Genomic DNA, 16,343 nt, shown 5'->3' with positions numbered 1-16,343 from the left:
GCAAAAAAAGTTTGCCCTTTAGTTTTCATTAAGGCGATAAAATGATAAGCTAGGTAAGGTGAACCATTCCTTAACTAAGTGATGAAACATAAAGACTTTTGCAGCTATGGTACTAGTCTGAGTGTTCATATTAATTACAAACCTGTTAAGAAATATTCCACCTCCCTTGTGGAAATGTTCCCTTCAAGGTATGTTGTCCGGAAAACAAACTTTTAACACATACAACTTACCTGTTAGTTACATATAGCTTTAGTCTTGACGCCACGGCAAAATTTCAAAACGCATGGCAGCGCCAGTCCGAATATCGGGTGATCGCCCATACCTGCCCTCTGTCGGGGTACTAGGAACTATTCCAACATGCTTCAGAATAATTTTGCCGTCACGCCGGCGACATTGTTGTCGGTACTCGAGCGAAATTTCATTGTATCTGCCTACATCGAGCTGTTTTCACTTGGTGAAGTACTCTCTTGTTGGTTTGCGGCTTTGCCAGTTATTTGTCACCTATTTAGTCAGGTTTTCTGATAATTATGTCAGATTCTGGGTCTTATACCTTTAGGGTATGCAGCAAAGGCTGTAAGACGAGGTTGGTCAAGGCTAGTCTTGATCCTCATTCAATTTGTGTGGCTTGTAGAGGTCAGGAATGTTCATATGAGAGGAAGTGTGATGAATGTGTCAGTATGACTGAAAAAGATTGGAAGGCTCTATCTAAGTATGTAAAGAAGCTTGAGAAAGATAGAGCCAGGAAAGCTTTAGCTAAAGTTCTTCTTCTCTCTCTCAGAAACCGGAATCTCCCTTAGCTATGCAGGAAACTTCTATTAATATCCCGGTGGCTACTAATATTCCTATTCCTGACTCTGATATCCCTGAACCCGTTACGTGTCTGAGTATCAAGTCCAGATGGACGCCAGATTTAACCTTATTGTGGGCGCCATGGAGGATATTGGCGTTAACGTGAAATCCCTTCATGAGCGTATGGATTCTTTCCAAAATATTGTGAATAATTTAAGTGCAGTGCAAAGTGTTAGTGTGGTGGAGGAGGTGGTTGCTCGGCCTACTCGTTCTCCTAGACCTAAGCCTCTGTCAAGCTCCCTGCTCCTGGGAGAAGACATGCTGAAAGTCCAAGGGAGGCGAGTGGGGTCTGCTCACGAGCAGCCGCCCCTCGAACAGTCCTGTTGTTTCCCAGGCTATTTCAGAGCGCCGTTGGAAAGGCGACTCAAGGAAGTGTCTTTCTTCAAGCTCCAGTGATTCGCCTCGCAGAGGCTGGAGATTTCCAGACGAGTCTAGACCATTGAAGAGGTCCAGGAATCTTTCGCCTTCAGCGGTTCAGAAGAAGAAGCCATTTCGCTTATCACAGCCTTCCTGTAGTTTTTGGGAGAGTCCGGAGAGATTTTCGTCGTCAGAAGAATCTTCTCCCAGGCGCAAGGCTCATGTGCGCAAGGCTCACAGTGCGCCAAGAGGTATAAGACTTCCCATTCGGTATTGCCCAGCAGCGTTCCGGTGTTTCTCCTTTGGTTTCACGTAAGCCTGAAAGTGGCTTCTGCGCCTCTTCCTCATCACGATCCTGGCTCTACTGATCATCGTTCCCCAGTTGGATCCTCGTCTACTCATGACTTTCTTCGAGCGATGCACAAGAAAATTGGAAGCATTCTTGGCGGGCTCGAAGGCCTGGTTCTTCTCCAGCAAAGCCTTCTGAAGTGTATTTGATGCCTCCTCCTTCGTCTCGAGCTCTCGGAGCGCCCAGTACGAAAGCTCCTCCTCGATCTGTGTCTCTTGATCCTCCTTTGGTTCAGGCTCAGGATCAGGCTCGTACACCTAGTCAGGCTCAGGCGCTCTCTCAGGCTCAAGCGCCTCAGGTAGCGCCAGGTGAGGCGCCATCCCAGGCTCCTTTTGTGGCGCCAGTTCAGGCTCCTCTTGTGGCGCAGGCTCCTCTTGTGGCGCCAGTTCAGGCTCCTCTTGTGGCGCCTACTCAGGCTCAGGCTCCTCCTCAAGCTCTTATTCAGGCTCCTACTCCTCCTTCACAGGATGTGTGTGTGCAAGCGGAAGGTTTTTCTCCTATTTCGTCTGAGGAAGAAGTTGTGGAAGAGTTTCCTGTAGACGCAACCAGACTCCTCTCGCTGGATTACAAGAAGCTTCTTCGCTTCTTTATTGATAATTTTCCTGAGGATTTTGCACCTGGTGGCTCCGGCTTCCCTCTCTCAGTACGCAAGAGACTCGAAGCCTCCTACCTCTTCCTTTATGAAGTTAGTGCTTTCTATTTCAGCTAAGAAGGCATTAAAGAAAATGAACTCCTGGTTGGAAGACAAGCGTGATCAGGGGAAAACCACTTTCTGCTTCCCTCCTTCCAAGCTTTCTACTAAGACGAAGGCTTGCTACGACACTGGGGAAGTTTTCTCTCTGGGAGCTTCTGCCTCCTCTCAGGAGACTTCTCCAGTCTCGTTGATTCTACCCGTCGTTCTCTGCGATGAACTCGGCTCGGATTTTCTTCTCTCCTTCAGAGTTGGACCACCTTTTGAAGAACGTTTTCCGAGTTTTGGAAGTCATCAGTTTTATGGACTGGACTATTGGCGCTTTGGGTAGGAAGGTAAAGTCTTTTGGTCTTTCGAATGCATTTCGATGATTTCTCTTCTGTTATGTCCTGCTTAGATAAAGGGATTCGTGACGGTGCGTCTGAGTTAGCCTCCATCTTCACGTTAGGAGTTCTTAAGAAGCGACAACTTTGGTGCTCTTTTGTCGCTCGTGGAGTTTCTAGGACTCAAAGATCGGCTCTTCTTTTCGCACCTCTGGATAAGAAGTACCTTTTCCCTCAAGAACTTGTGGCCGAAGTGTCAAAATCCCTTACTCAGAAGTCCACACAGGACCTTTTGGCGCAATCCTCTCGTAAACCAAAAGCTCCTCAACCTTCTCTGCCAGCGCAAACTCGTCCTCTAGTTAATCAAAATAGGCCCTTTCGTGGCAGGCCCCTCACCCGTACAGGATCTAGTTTCCGGGGCAAAGCAAGATTTGTCTCCAGGGCTATCAAACCCTCAATTAAAAAGTGATCTGCATGTCCTCCATGCACTAGTAGGAGCCAGACTTCAGCAGTTCTGGCAAACTTGGGAGGAGATCGGAGCGGACCAGTGGACCACGTCCGTGCTAAAGGAAGGATATTCTATCCCCTTCCTCAAGAGGCCCCCTCTTGCAACAGAACCTTTAGCTTTGACAGCATATTCCAGCAACTTAGAGAAATGCTCGGTTCTGAGTGCGGAAGTAGACTCCATGCTTTTAAAAGGAGCGATAGAGATCGTGGAAGAAGTCAACTCTCCAGGCTTTTACAACCGCCTTTTTCTTGTTCCAAAGGCCTCAGGCGGCTGGAGACCAGTCCTGGACGTGAGTTCTCTCAACCTTTTCGTGGAGAAAACCAGTTTCTCGATGGAGACGACGCAATCCGTCCTCAATTCTCTTCGTCCGGGGATTGGATGGTCTCAATAGATCTGCAGGACGCTTACTTTCACATTCGATCCATCCCGCGTCCAGGAAGTTTCTTCGCTTCGTTTTCCAGGAGAAGACTTATCAGTTCAGGACTCTGTGCTTCGGTCTGTCCACAGCCCTCAAGTATTCACAAGAGTTATGTCCACTGTTGCCAAAGCTCTTCATCTCAGAGGAATAAAGATCTCTCTCTATCTAGACGATTGGCTCCTTCGTTCCCAGTCTCAGTCTCAGTGCTTGGAGGATTTGAAAGTAACTCTCGACTTGACACAGAAGCTAGGACTTCTAATCAATTGGAAGAAGTCTCACCTATCTCCCTCACAATCCAGGATCTATTTAGGAGTGAGACTGGAAACAGTTCCTTTTCTGGCTTTTCCGTCAGATCAAAGAATCTCGGACTGTCTGCAAAAGTCCAGAACTTTCTGGATATGGATACCTGTTCCGCAAAGGCTTGGATGAGCCTCCTGGGAACTCTGGCGTCAATAGAAAAGTTTGTCTCCCCTGGGGAGACTTCACATGAGGCCCTTCAATTCTACCTCAGGGAGCAATGGAACAGGAAAACGCTTCCAGACTCCTTCTCCTTTCCAATCTCGGACCGTATCAAGGAGGATCTAAGGTGGTGGTTAGATCGAAGAAAATTAGAGAAAGGTCTCTCTCTTTTTCCGTCGAACCCGAACCACGAACTGTTTGCAGACTCGTCAGAAGTAGGATGGGGAGCAACGTTGGGGGTAAAAGAAATTTCAGGTTTGTGGAATGCGACAGAAAAAGAATGGCACATCAACAAGAAGGAGTTGAAAGCAATCCACCTGAGTCTCGTACACTTCCTACCTTTCGTACAGGGACAAACAGTTCTGGTTCATTCAGACAGCACCACAGCGTTGTCTTATATAAAGAAACAGGGGCACTCATTCTTACTCCCTCAGCGAGGTAGCAAGAGACCTCCTTTTGTGGGCAGAAAAGCACAAGATTCTGCTCCTAACGAGATTCATTCAGGAGCCCTCAACGTGAGAGCGGACTCCTTGAGCAGGAAGCACCAGGTTCTGTCCACAGAGTGGATTTTGCACGAAAGAAGTGTGCAAGTCGCTGTGGAGACTTTGGGGTCAACCTCTGGTAGACCTGTTCGCGACGAACAAGTCGAACAGGCTCCCAATCTTCTGCTCTCCTGTCCCGGACCAAGCAGCCTTCCAGACGGACGCAATGCTACTGAATTGGTCGGGTCTGGACCTTTACGCCTTCCCGCCGTTCAAGATGTTAGGTGCGGTGTTGAGGAAATTTCAGCACCACTCCAACACCAGGATGACGTTGATAGCCCCTTCTGGCCGTCCAGGGATTGGTTCCCAGTTCTCATGGATCTCTTGATCGACTTCCCGAGGAGCCTTCCAAACAGAGTAGATTTACTCAGACAGCCCCACTTCAGGAGATTTCACGAAAACCTGTCAAGTCTGCGGCTAACTGCGTTCAGACTATCGAACGTCTACTCAGAAGCAAAGGATTTTCGAAGAAAGCGGCTCAATCCATCGCTAGAGCCAGAAGACCATCTTCGATCAAGGTCTATGAGTCCAAGTGGAATATGTTTCGTTCATGGTGCAAAGATCATGACATTTCCTCTTCCAGAACCTCGGTGACGCAGATTGCGGATTTTCTTTTGTTCCTCGGGAATAAGAACCTTTCTGTATCCACACTTAAAGGTTATCGTAGCATGCTGGCTACTGTTTTTCGTCACAGAGGTTTGGATATCTCTAATAACCAAGATATAACGGACCTTATTAAATCCTTCGGTACCTCTAAGAGGTCAGATGCTAAAGTTGTTTCGTGGAATCTTGATGTAGTCCTGAAGTGGCTTATGTCTGAGAAATTTGAACCTATGGATTCTGCTTCTTTAAGAGATCTTACGAGGAAAACCCTCTTTTTAGTTTTGTTAGCTACAGCTAAGAGAATCAGTGAGATCCACGCCTTGGATAAGAGAGTAGGATTCTCTGCTTCAAAAAGCAATTTGTTCTTTCAAACTGTTTTTTTTTTTATGGCCAAGAACGAGACCCCTTCCGCACCCGTGGCCTCGCTCTTTTGAGATTCCGAGTCTGTCGGAATTGGTAGGTAAGGAGCAGGAGAGGTTCCTCTGCCCAGTCAGAGCCTTGAAATATTATTTGCGAAGGACTAAAGATATTAGGGGTCCTTCAGATTCCTTATGGTGTTCGGTCAGGAACCCTCTTAGACCAATGTCCAAGAATGCCATGTCCTTTTTTATTAGAGATCTGATTTCTGAAGCTCACTCCAATATTTCAGAGAATGATTTGAAAATGTGTAAAGTGAAGGCTCACGAAGTGAGGGCTATCTCTACTTCTCTCGCTTATAAAAGGAACCTCTCCCTTCAAGATATTGTGCAAGCAACCTACTGGAGGTGTAAGTCTGTATTTGCTTTGCATTATCTCTCAAAGTGCAGACAGTGTTTGACGAAAGTGCAGCACGTTAGGGCCCTTTGTTGTATCTGGCACGGTAATGGGTAAAGGGGTAAAGGAGGATTAACCTACCTTTACTTACTTGTTTTTGGAGTGTGAAGGTTTTTTACGGTTGTCTGTGAGGGTAAGTGTTGGTTAGTTTTACCCCACAGTTGGTTTTGGTTTTTATGGTTATACTTTTTCTTTGGTGTTGGGTGACCCCTTTTGTAATTCATGATGTTTGTGCTGCGCCCTGAGCAGGGGCATACTTGTGGTATTGTCACGGCCATGTCCTAGGTGACTGATACCCAGCTTAAGCAATCTGCGACCAGGTCATTATACCCCGCGGTTGCTCTGAGGATAGCAGGTTACTGAGGCAGTAACTGTGGAATCAGCTACCTTAGCAGGTGAGGAACTAAGAAATTTTCTACATTAATAACCTTAATGTTTCCAACAACTCTTTTAGCTGTCATTGCCCACCTCCTAAAGGTGTCAATCAGCTATATGTAACTAACAGGTAAGTTGTATGTGTTAAAATGACATTTTTATTCTAAAATAATGTTTAACACATACTTACCTATTAGTTACATATACGAAAGCCCACCCTCCTCCCCACGGGGACAGGTAGGCAAATTATTCTGAAGCATGTTGGAATAGTTCCTAGTACCCCGACAGAGGGCAGGTAAGGGCGATCACCCGATATTCGGACTGGCGCTGCCGCGCGTTTTGAAATTTTGCCGTGACGTCAAGACTAAAGCTATATGTAACTAACAGGTAAGTATGTGTTAAACATTATTTTAGAATAAAAATGTCATATTGACAACCAGGCAGTCCCCAATGGGAACCCAGTGAGGAACTTTGGAGAAAGCATATTAGTAACATTCTGTTTGTTAGTGAGAGGAACACCTTAGTAACAAGTAATTAAAGTGCATTTTTACTGCAGACTTACATATTTTGAAAGATTTATTGAGGTTTTCTTCAGGAAAATTGACTCTTTATTTATTAGTCTTAAGTGATTTTAAGGGGTTGATTTGATGCTTTACAGTAAGTTACTCAAAAGGACCAGCTGAATATTTAGTTTCTCAGGGACTCCTATTGTTACTGTTGTTATTATTGGAATCCACTAATCCCATTCATGTGACGTGTATTTTAATGTTAAGCCATAAAGACCTTTTACCGTATGAACCGGCTCACTTTTTTAGGATAACCATTGAATTTGAATGGAAAACATGTGAAGAGACTAAACCTTGTGTTATTAGAGTGATTTTTAAGCCTTATAATGAAGTGTAATAATTCTCGTCATTATGTTTAGCAGTTAATTTAACGAATATTTAAATTCTTGTCAAGCCCTTGAAAGAGAAGTCTTTGTATGTGAATTAAACTTCAGAATGCTGAATTTCTGTATTAGAAAAACAAGTAAGTTACTTCGATAAGTTCTCAATTCTTAAGTTCTTAATTCTTGCACAGACATGCTTCCGTGTGCAAATCTTATGTGGGCATTTAAGAATGTATGCCCTAAGTTGAGATAACAGTTTCTGACTGGATTCTTTGTTATTTATTATTTGATTTAATGAGACCACTGAGTCACACTCCTGGACTCTCGCAGGGGGTACACAAAGGATTTGTTCTTGAATGAGCTATGAAAATTGGAGCAAGATGAAGCTGGAGTTGGGCAGCTAGATTGGAAGAGACTAAAGGGAATAAATGAAATGTAAAATGGGAAAGCTATGCAGCTGGGGCCGAAGGAATACCACAGAAAACCTTTAGTACCATCCTCAGTGTGATGTATAAGGCATGCTGTGACTGGGGTTAAGCATGTAAACAACACACTAAAGTCTTAAAAGATTCTATTTTGTTTCACAGTAAATGGCTAAGTTATTCCACTTTTTATGGCACTACAGTACAGCATAATGTCAAGATAGGCAACAATCTAAGTTTACCATCTCTTTGGTAATGTTTATTGTTTGATTTTACCAAGTTATTACTTATTATGAAAGAATGATTTTACCAAGTTATTACATATTATGAAAGAATGATTTTAGCAAGTTATTACTTATTATGAAAGAATGATTTTACCAAGTTATTACTTATTATGAAAGAATGTATTTGTTAAAACAAAATTCCCGGTGGTTTCACTATAAAATATCTTGTTTTTTATTTTTAATAGTTTTAAAAATTAGCTTCATCTCTGAATATTTCTATATACAATATGCTTATTCCAGAAAATATAAAAAAGCGACTAAGATCAAAGAAAGAGGCAGTGGCTAGTGATCAGAAATTGTCGCCACAGCTGTCTTCAGGTTCAGATGCAAGTGAACATTATGATTCACCAAGGACATTAGCTTATAAGGTAATGATTGTCTGTAAGTGCTTTATGTGTGATGTAGTGTGCCCATAGCTTTTTTGTGCAACTTGTATAACAGTGTGCTGTATTATTTTTAGTTGTTAAGTTACATGAATTTTAGGCTACTGGCCTTTAGTTATACTAATAGCAAGCACTGATTTAATGGCAGTTGCATGCTTTTACTATTTGCTCACTGACCTAGCTATATTTAAAAAACCTGACCACATGGTATGGTGGAAGGAAGCACATGTAAAAGCCTTAACCCACGACCTGCATGTATGTGATATTTTTGACAGCTTTGCCCCGAGGGCCTAGGTAATTTTTTTTTCTTTTTGAGATCTGGCTGAACAGCCTAATAATAAAATATCCATTTTTATTTTTTATTTTTTATTAAATTTTTGGTGTTGTTACTGTGTCCTCACATCTTCTGTTTTTGTGCAATTGATTGATACAGTGAAACCAGTTTTTATTATTGAGTCATGTATCTAATAACAAACATGTTAATTTCAGAAAGAGTTGTTTCATATTGTTGAGAGAACTTATGATAGTTGGGTGCAATGTGATACCTGCAGCAAGTGGAGGAAACTCCCACCTAATATAGACCCAGCAAGTTTACCACCAAAATGGTTCTGTGAGCTCAATCACAGTAAGTAAAGTCTTTTTGCTTTATTGTGAAGTAACAGTAGAATAACCACCTGTTATTCATACATTAATGTAAAATTTTAAAGCCTAATATGTTTAGGATTATATATATAGAAGTAGAATATATTTGTAATGGCCTGACTGCATTCAGACCCCACTGCAGTGTAAATTACAATCCCTTTTCCAAAATTCTAAAAACTGAAATTTATTGGGAGGATGTGTGTATGTGTATGTGTGTGTGTGAGTGAGTGAGTGAGTGAGTGAGTGAGTGAGAGAGAGAGAACTGTTGGCCCCAGTTAGTTACACCAATATGACATTAGTTATTTGCAAAAGTCAAATAGTACGCTTGTGTGTATAATACAGAGCTATTTGCAAAAGTCAAATAGTACGCAATTACGTAAAGGTGTGATTTCCTCAGTTTCAATCGTTGCTCTCTCTTATTCCAAAACATTTTGCAGCATGCACATTATGTAATTTTGTATCAGCTGCAGCATCTGCAGCTTAAATTCAGTACAGTACTATACTTTCTTAAGACCTTCTCCATTGCATGAAAGATTAGTCAAAATCATAAGTTTTACTAATGGAATTCATCATTGAGAATTAGCAAGTTTTCAGTAAGTCAACAACCATAATGCAACTTTCAATAAACATGATAATTACGGTAACTAACATTGGCAAACTGCTGTTTCTCGATTCAGTTGTTTATGCTAGTGCTTGGATTTTGATTATAAGAAATAGTAATGAATAATTAGACAAACCATAAGTTTAGTACACTTGGTTAATGTATGACAATTCACATTTAGTCTAAGGAATGTTTGCTTCTGTGCATATTAATTAATTAAATTCTAACTTATATGTAACATGCATTACCAGTGGAATTGGCTGGAAGTACAGGCATTCCCTGGTTATCGGTGGGGTTCCGTTCCCGACGGTATGATGGTAACCGAAAATCGCCGCTAACCAAAAATCGGTGATAATAGCACTGATCCCTGGCTATCAGCGCCGATAACCGGTGATAAGCGCCGCTGATAAGAGGCGATCGGCGCTGATAACTGGTTTTCAGTGACGAAAATCTGGTTATCGTCGTCGCTGGACAAGTGCCTAAAAACCGGATTGCCGATAACCGGGGACTGCCTGTATAACGTTTTCATTTTTATATTGATATTGTAAATTTGAGATGGTTTGAAAAAGAGTCAGAAAAGTTGTAACTAAGGAAGTATGAAGGCTTAGAAACTTATGGATGATGATTAAGACATTAACCAAGGTTTTTTTAATCATGGTGCAATATGTATTGTTGTTTCCAATTACTATTACAAAAGCTATATTGCATAGTGAATTATGCTTATTGAAAAGTTTTGTGCCCTTTTTCTATAAGCACTGTTTTTAGATTAGTGTGATATATAATTTTTTATAATTTTTAAAGTTTATTTTTAAATTTTCAGATGAAAACCAAAATGTTTGCTCTGCACCAGAAGATGATTGGAACAAAGAAAATGTTTATGTATATAATGGATACATTTTAGGCTCAGGTGAGAATTAAATATATTATTTTGTATTGTGTTATTATAAAGAATAATGTACTGCACAGTATTAATCTTTTAAAAAATTTAACTTTTCTGACAAGCAATTTAATGAAACTAGACTTTAGTGCATTGTTAAGATAGTAAAGGTATAGAATGTTTACACTGCATAATCATACTTCTTTAATTTTATGCGCTTGGACATTGTCAGCCAGTCTTTCATAGGCAAAAAGTTTTTATCCAGACACTTTTCTGTGAGTGAAAATTGCAACGTCCACTTTAGATCCAAGAACAACCGTTGAGTCGCCACTGATTAGGTGAACAAACTTAGCATCTTACACAGTACCAGAACATCCTTGGCTGTAGTGATAATAACCCATGTTCATTCTTTTTCAACAGTTTGAGGTCTAGTAAATTGTTTTTCCTGTTGTTACTCCACTGCCCACCTTTGGCAGCAGGTGGGGGGTGTCTGTAGTTGGCAGAAAAATTTTGTTAATTTCCGTACTTCTCAGGCACATTGTTGATTATTTTTAGATAAAAAAAATCAACCGGTGATAGAAGGTAGTTGAGTAGGTAAAAATTTTAAGATTTTAGAGTTCATGCAAAGTGATGCCAATGCACAGAATAAAACTTCTTATGTCCAAGAAAGCACATGGAGTTACAACTGTGTTTGGTCCTGGCACATGACGACCTTTGTGGCAAGAATTCATAAAGGCTATACAGTGATCCCTCGTCTATCGCGGATAATGGGGACCAGAACCCCCAGCGATAAGTGAAATTCATACAAAGTAGCATTGGCCCCTCCCTAGGGAGGCATATACTGTATGTATACATGGTATATATTTAAAGGCTTTATAACCTTTCCCACACTGTTATAAACACTTCCTATGCACTTAAACACTGTATTACTATTTTGATCTCTGTCACAGTAATATGCATAAAAAAGATCGTCCCATATTTGTAATGTTTACGTTCTGAGAATCAGCTGACTGAAGCTGCTCACTACTAACGAAATAATTAGGAAAATAATTTTTTTAGTTGCTAAAAGAAACATATTTATCAATGAAATTATTTTTAATTCTGTACATAAAAGTTTATGATACAGTAATTCATATTTCATTGAGAGAGAGAGAGAGAGAGAGATGGTGTGTGTACTACAGCACAGTAGCTTGGGATGAGACTAAGTCTTGACTAAGTCTTGACAAGCTGGTGATGAAAGAGTGTACAGTATCCTTGAGTTGCTTTACGTAAATTCTGATTTTAATTATTTTTACAGTGATTTAAGATGGAACATCAACAGTGATAAGATATTCTCTTATGTACCACTCACGTGCCTTGTCCGAGTGCCTGTGGGTATATACTGAAGCTTCCAGTCCTTGCGCGTCGGTCTCGCAAGCCGTTCTTCTCACGTAACATGATGAAACATCGCTGTTTTTTTTAGCAATATGGCTGCCGATATGGCGGTACTTTTAATTTTAATTTTTCGATGAATATTTCTGAAAAATCTTTTGTTTAATTTCATTTTGTACTGAATTATATGTCATAATGCAATGAACCAACAGTACTAGCAGATATTAATAATTATTAATGGAATTAATGAAATATTTGGGTCTTCATATATCGCGACTATTTTTGAAATTTCCGGAAAATCCGCTATATATTTTCTCTTATAATATACATACGTAATGGAAAAAATCCGCAAAGTCGTGAATCCGCGATAGTCGAACCGCGAAGTAGCGAGGGTTCACTGTATACATACCGTAGGGTGCAGCAGGAATTGATTAATTGGTTGATTTTTATCATATTTGAGATTTGGTAAGTTTCTTTTTAAGAATCAGATTGTTTTGTTTGTGATTAGTATGTCTGTCATAAGCATCGGTGAGTCATTTTTCCAATCAGAATAATGTGAAGTGCATTGTTTGCATAGTTACCCATAAGTTATGCTCATAGTTAGTGTTGTAAGCTTAGTTTCAACACCACCTAGCATTAAATCTTCATTTCTACCTCTAGAATGGGAATTGTAGTGAGGGGTACTTATGAGCTTGGTGCATACTTAAAACGTGTTGTTCAGTGACCACTTTTAGCATTGTTTTTTGATCTGCAGTACACTTTGTCTTGTGATTTTTATCTTCAAGACACTGATGTGATGGGCCAGAAATGGTGTTTATGGACTTGGTTCTATTTATGAGTTCTATATCAGATTGGCAATACTGTAAGAATACATTGGTAAGGTCCCTAATTTTTAGAAAATGTAGTACAGGTATCACTATTGAGTTTGAGTTATCAGCCAGTTGTTATGATTTTTTCGATTGCAGTTGTATGGGCAAGAGTGACAGGAACAGACTGGTGGCCAGCTATGGTAGATATTGATCCTGATTTCCAAATACATAATTGGCTTGATAATTCTGCTAAAAATGTTGTAAGTATGTGTATACTGTACGAGATTTTGCCTTATTCTTGTTTGAAAAAATTGTCAGAAAAATAAGATACTGCAATATGTGTTATATGAATATCTCAGGTCTCAGAGGTTGTTGGATAACAAATAATTTGGAAAACTGCTGAGGGTTGCCTAGTAATGTGTTGACAAGACTATAAGACTTCCAGTATTTTTGCCTTAACAAATTTTTATTTTTTGTCAATGTGCTATTCTTGAATCTTTACTTCTCATTGACATACAGTAAACCCCCCTTATTCGTGTTCTCACGATTTGTGGACTCACCGATTCGCTGGATTTTCTGTTGGTTGAACATATCTTTAAATTATTTGTGAAGAATTTGACAATTCGCAGACTTTTTCATCAAGAAATATTCACCAGTTAGCGTATTTGGATGTTATTTTCATGACTATATACATTTTTTATGATAAAAAAGATTTACTAATTTTCAAATATTATTAAGATTAATAATAATAATAATAATAATAATACTGTAAGATTAAATAATATGTAATAAGGTGAAATAATATGCAACACAAAGACAGAGAAACAGATGGTAAAAAATGCATTTCCTCCCCTCCATTTAGGGGACCCCTTTGGAGTACAGAAGGGACCTCATTAAAATGAACCCTGTTGTATAAGTTTAGAGGGTGCATTTTATGATAAAATAATAACTTATGGTACTAATTTGCAAATATTAATATTAAGTTTAATAAAATTAAATAATAACATTAAATAATAAAAATAATAATTCTCTCTCTCTCTCTCTCTCTCTCTCTCTCTCTCTCTCTCTCTCTCTCTCTCTCTCTCTCTCTCTCTCTCTCTCTCTCTCTCTCTCTCACCAAAGGGTAGAATGTGAGAAGTAAATAGATAGGTAAATAGATATTTAGTTCAGCCCTTCTCTCTCTCTCTCTCAGTAAAAGATACTGCTAATTTGAGTCTCTTTAACTAGTTGGTATTAACACATATGCGCACTGTTTTTGTTTGTGTGTGTGTGTGTGTGTGTGTGTGTTCACAGTGTTTTAAAAATGCATAGTAAAGGTAATACATCTTTGGAAGACAAAAAACAAAAATAAATTTTTTTGTTGTCAGTTGCTTAAAGAGAAATGGATTAACATTCCTTGAGAGATTAAAGAGATAAACTCTCTCTCTCTCTCTCTCTCTCTCTCTCTCTCTCTCTCTCTCTCTCTCTCTCTCTCTCTCTCTCTCTCTCTCTCTCTTTGAACCAGCACAAGGCTGGTTGATTATAAATTAGTGGTAACTCTCTGTTTTGGCTGGAACTGTTAGAAGTACTTATGTATATATTTTTATGGGTACTAATGTTTAAGATGACTTTGAAATAATATTAATAATATGATTTCAAAGATTAATACAGTAATAGGATAATAATTTAAGGTATATTTGATGTAAGATCATACTTTAAGTATACATTTGGTAGTTAAATTTTCAAGGTAGGCAGTTATAAGCATTTTTTGAGGGCGTTGTAAGTATTCGTGGATTTTAACTATTCACGTGGGTGTCTGGAATGCACCCCCATGAATATGTTGGGGTTTACTGTATATAAAAAATTTCATAAACAAACTAACCAAGTCTGGTAAGTGAGACTGACAAGTGTAATGGGAAGGAAAATAGCAGAAAGTGTTATGAATAAACAATCCAAGACAGTGTCCAGTTAGAGAAAGCACAGTATTTTTTGTTAATGAAAGCATTAAAAGCATGTCTTAAATATATTGGGAGCATCAGAAGAGAAAGTACTTTTACACAAATTTTGGGTAACAGCATAATAATATATCAAAATGGTTTCACATGAGTATTTCAGAAGATCAGTATCATAACAGTAGGCAAACAGTTAATTGCCTTAGCTGCAATCATTTCTATATGATCATGCTCCCTTACCACCACTAATGTCATCGTGGTTGGTATTTAAAAAGTTACACACACAAAGAAATGTAACTTACAATTCCCGGAACTAAACTTCTGAAGTTTAGCCTATCTTCACCAATTGGTTTGCAGACTTCTGTTCAGTACAATCCAGTTTTCCAACAGGTGCCTGGTAACCACTCACAAAAACCTCCCAAAACTATGAGTAAAAATTGTAACAACAGCAATCTTAGTTTGAAGACAGAATTTGTGGAAAACAGTAATTAGAGGTAAAACATACAGACACAAAATAAAAACTATAACATCTTCATGGAGTAGATGAGGTTGTCCACTAGGAAGGGTGACTCCGTGTTAACCTGGGATGTCTGAGATACTTTCACATCAGAAAAAGTCCAACACCAAGGAAATAATTTGTCTAAGAGAGAAATGAGCTCTCTCCACTCTCCTGTGCTCTTTTTACCAGAACTATTAGCTCAAGGTCTTCATTTATCCACTTTTTCCAAGATTTCCTTGGCCTTCCTACTAGTATTCATCCTGTTCCTTTAGTCTCTTTTAAAAACATATTGCAGATTTTGCATTGGTTCTGTAGCAGCATAAGGGAATTTTTAGAATAATACATATTCTATTTTCTAAGGGGTTCTTGTAGGTTAAGGCTGTTTTAAGCTTTTGAACATAGAAGTTTAACGTAGTCTTTTAAAACAGTTGCTTGTAATAATAATGTAATAAGCTCATATTATTCTTGGTTCATTTATTATCTATGCTTAATTCCATTGCTTTCAGAAATACTATCATGTCACATTTTTTGAAGAGCCTGTAAGCCGTGGTTGGGTTTTGTCCAAAAATGTTATGAAATTCCGAACAACTGATACTCATGACCGCTTCCTTGCAGTTAGTTCAAAGGTAGGTGTATGTATATGAGAACTTATTAAGTTAACATTTATATATTTGATTAATTTTATGATGTTGATATTCCTTCTCATTATGCCAAACCATCTCAGTCTTTTAGATTTCGTTCCAATCACCAGCAGTCAAACACCACATCAGCCCACCACTCCATAATTTTTAATACAGACACCTACTGAACCCTGGCAAAGAATCTTAAAGTTTTATATTACTGCCTTTTCATATTTTCCTCTGTCCTTTGTCATTAGGCATGCTGCCATAGCATAAAGAAGTCCCTATGTAACCACTGTAAGTCTTTGCTCTCTCTCTCTCGCTACCTCTGTACTATTGGGATATATGTACGTATGTGTATATATTATATGTTACCAGCAGTTTAGATTTCTCATTCCATTTCATCCAAGTTGAAGCATATTTTTCTAAGTGCCCTTAATACAGTACCTGCTTCATTTAGCATATCCCGAAGGCAATAGAATTCAACATTTTCTGACACCTACCCTCTATCAAAACCTCTGTGAATAACATGTTATCTGAGTAGGTCAAATCTGTCTTCTCCATTCATTAAGAAATTTATGCATGCTTGTATGGCTTTCTTAAGTGAGCTTATTATATGTAATAAGTGTAACCAACCAAACTACAATTATAGTGCATTTGAATCACATGTAGTAAATTTATACTTCTTCTGTTATTATTGCACACACGCCTCTCTGGGACTCACACTG

General features: G+C 39.2%; 1 protein-coding gene across 5 annotated transcripts in view; it reads left to right on the top strand.

Moving 5' to 3' along the window:
- Positions 1 to 16,343, top strand: part of LOC136846078 (neurofilament heavy polypeptide-like) — a 38,782-nt gene that overhangs the window by 10,138 nt on the left and 12,301 nt on the right. For all 5 annotated transcript variants that reach the window (XM_067116773.1, XM_067116770.1, XM_067116774.1 and 2 more), the window contains exons 6-10: positions 8,123 to 8,250; positions 8,755 to 8,890; positions 10,329 to 10,415; positions 12,722 to 12,825; positions 15,502 to 15,621. In XM_067116773.1, the coding sequence (XP_066972874.1) occupies positions 8,123 to 8,250; positions 8,755 to 8,890; positions 10,329 to 10,415; positions 12,722 to 12,825; positions 15,502 to 15,621 (575 nt within the window). The remainder of the gene's footprint in view (positions 1 to 8,122; positions 8,251 to 8,754; positions 8,891 to 10,328; positions 10,416 to 12,721; positions 12,826 to 15,501; positions 15,622 to 16,343) is intronic.

This window comes from Macrobrachium rosenbergii, chromosome 14, assembly GCF_040412425.1.
Source record: "Macrobrachium rosenbergii isolate ZJJX-2024 chromosome 14, ASM4041242v1, whole genome shotgun sequence".
Lineage (NCBI taxonomy): Eukaryota > Metazoa > Arthropoda > Malacostraca > Decapoda > Palaemonidae > Macrobrachium > Macrobrachium rosenbergii.
This window is presented reverse-complemented; position numbering and strand designations above follow the sequence as displayed.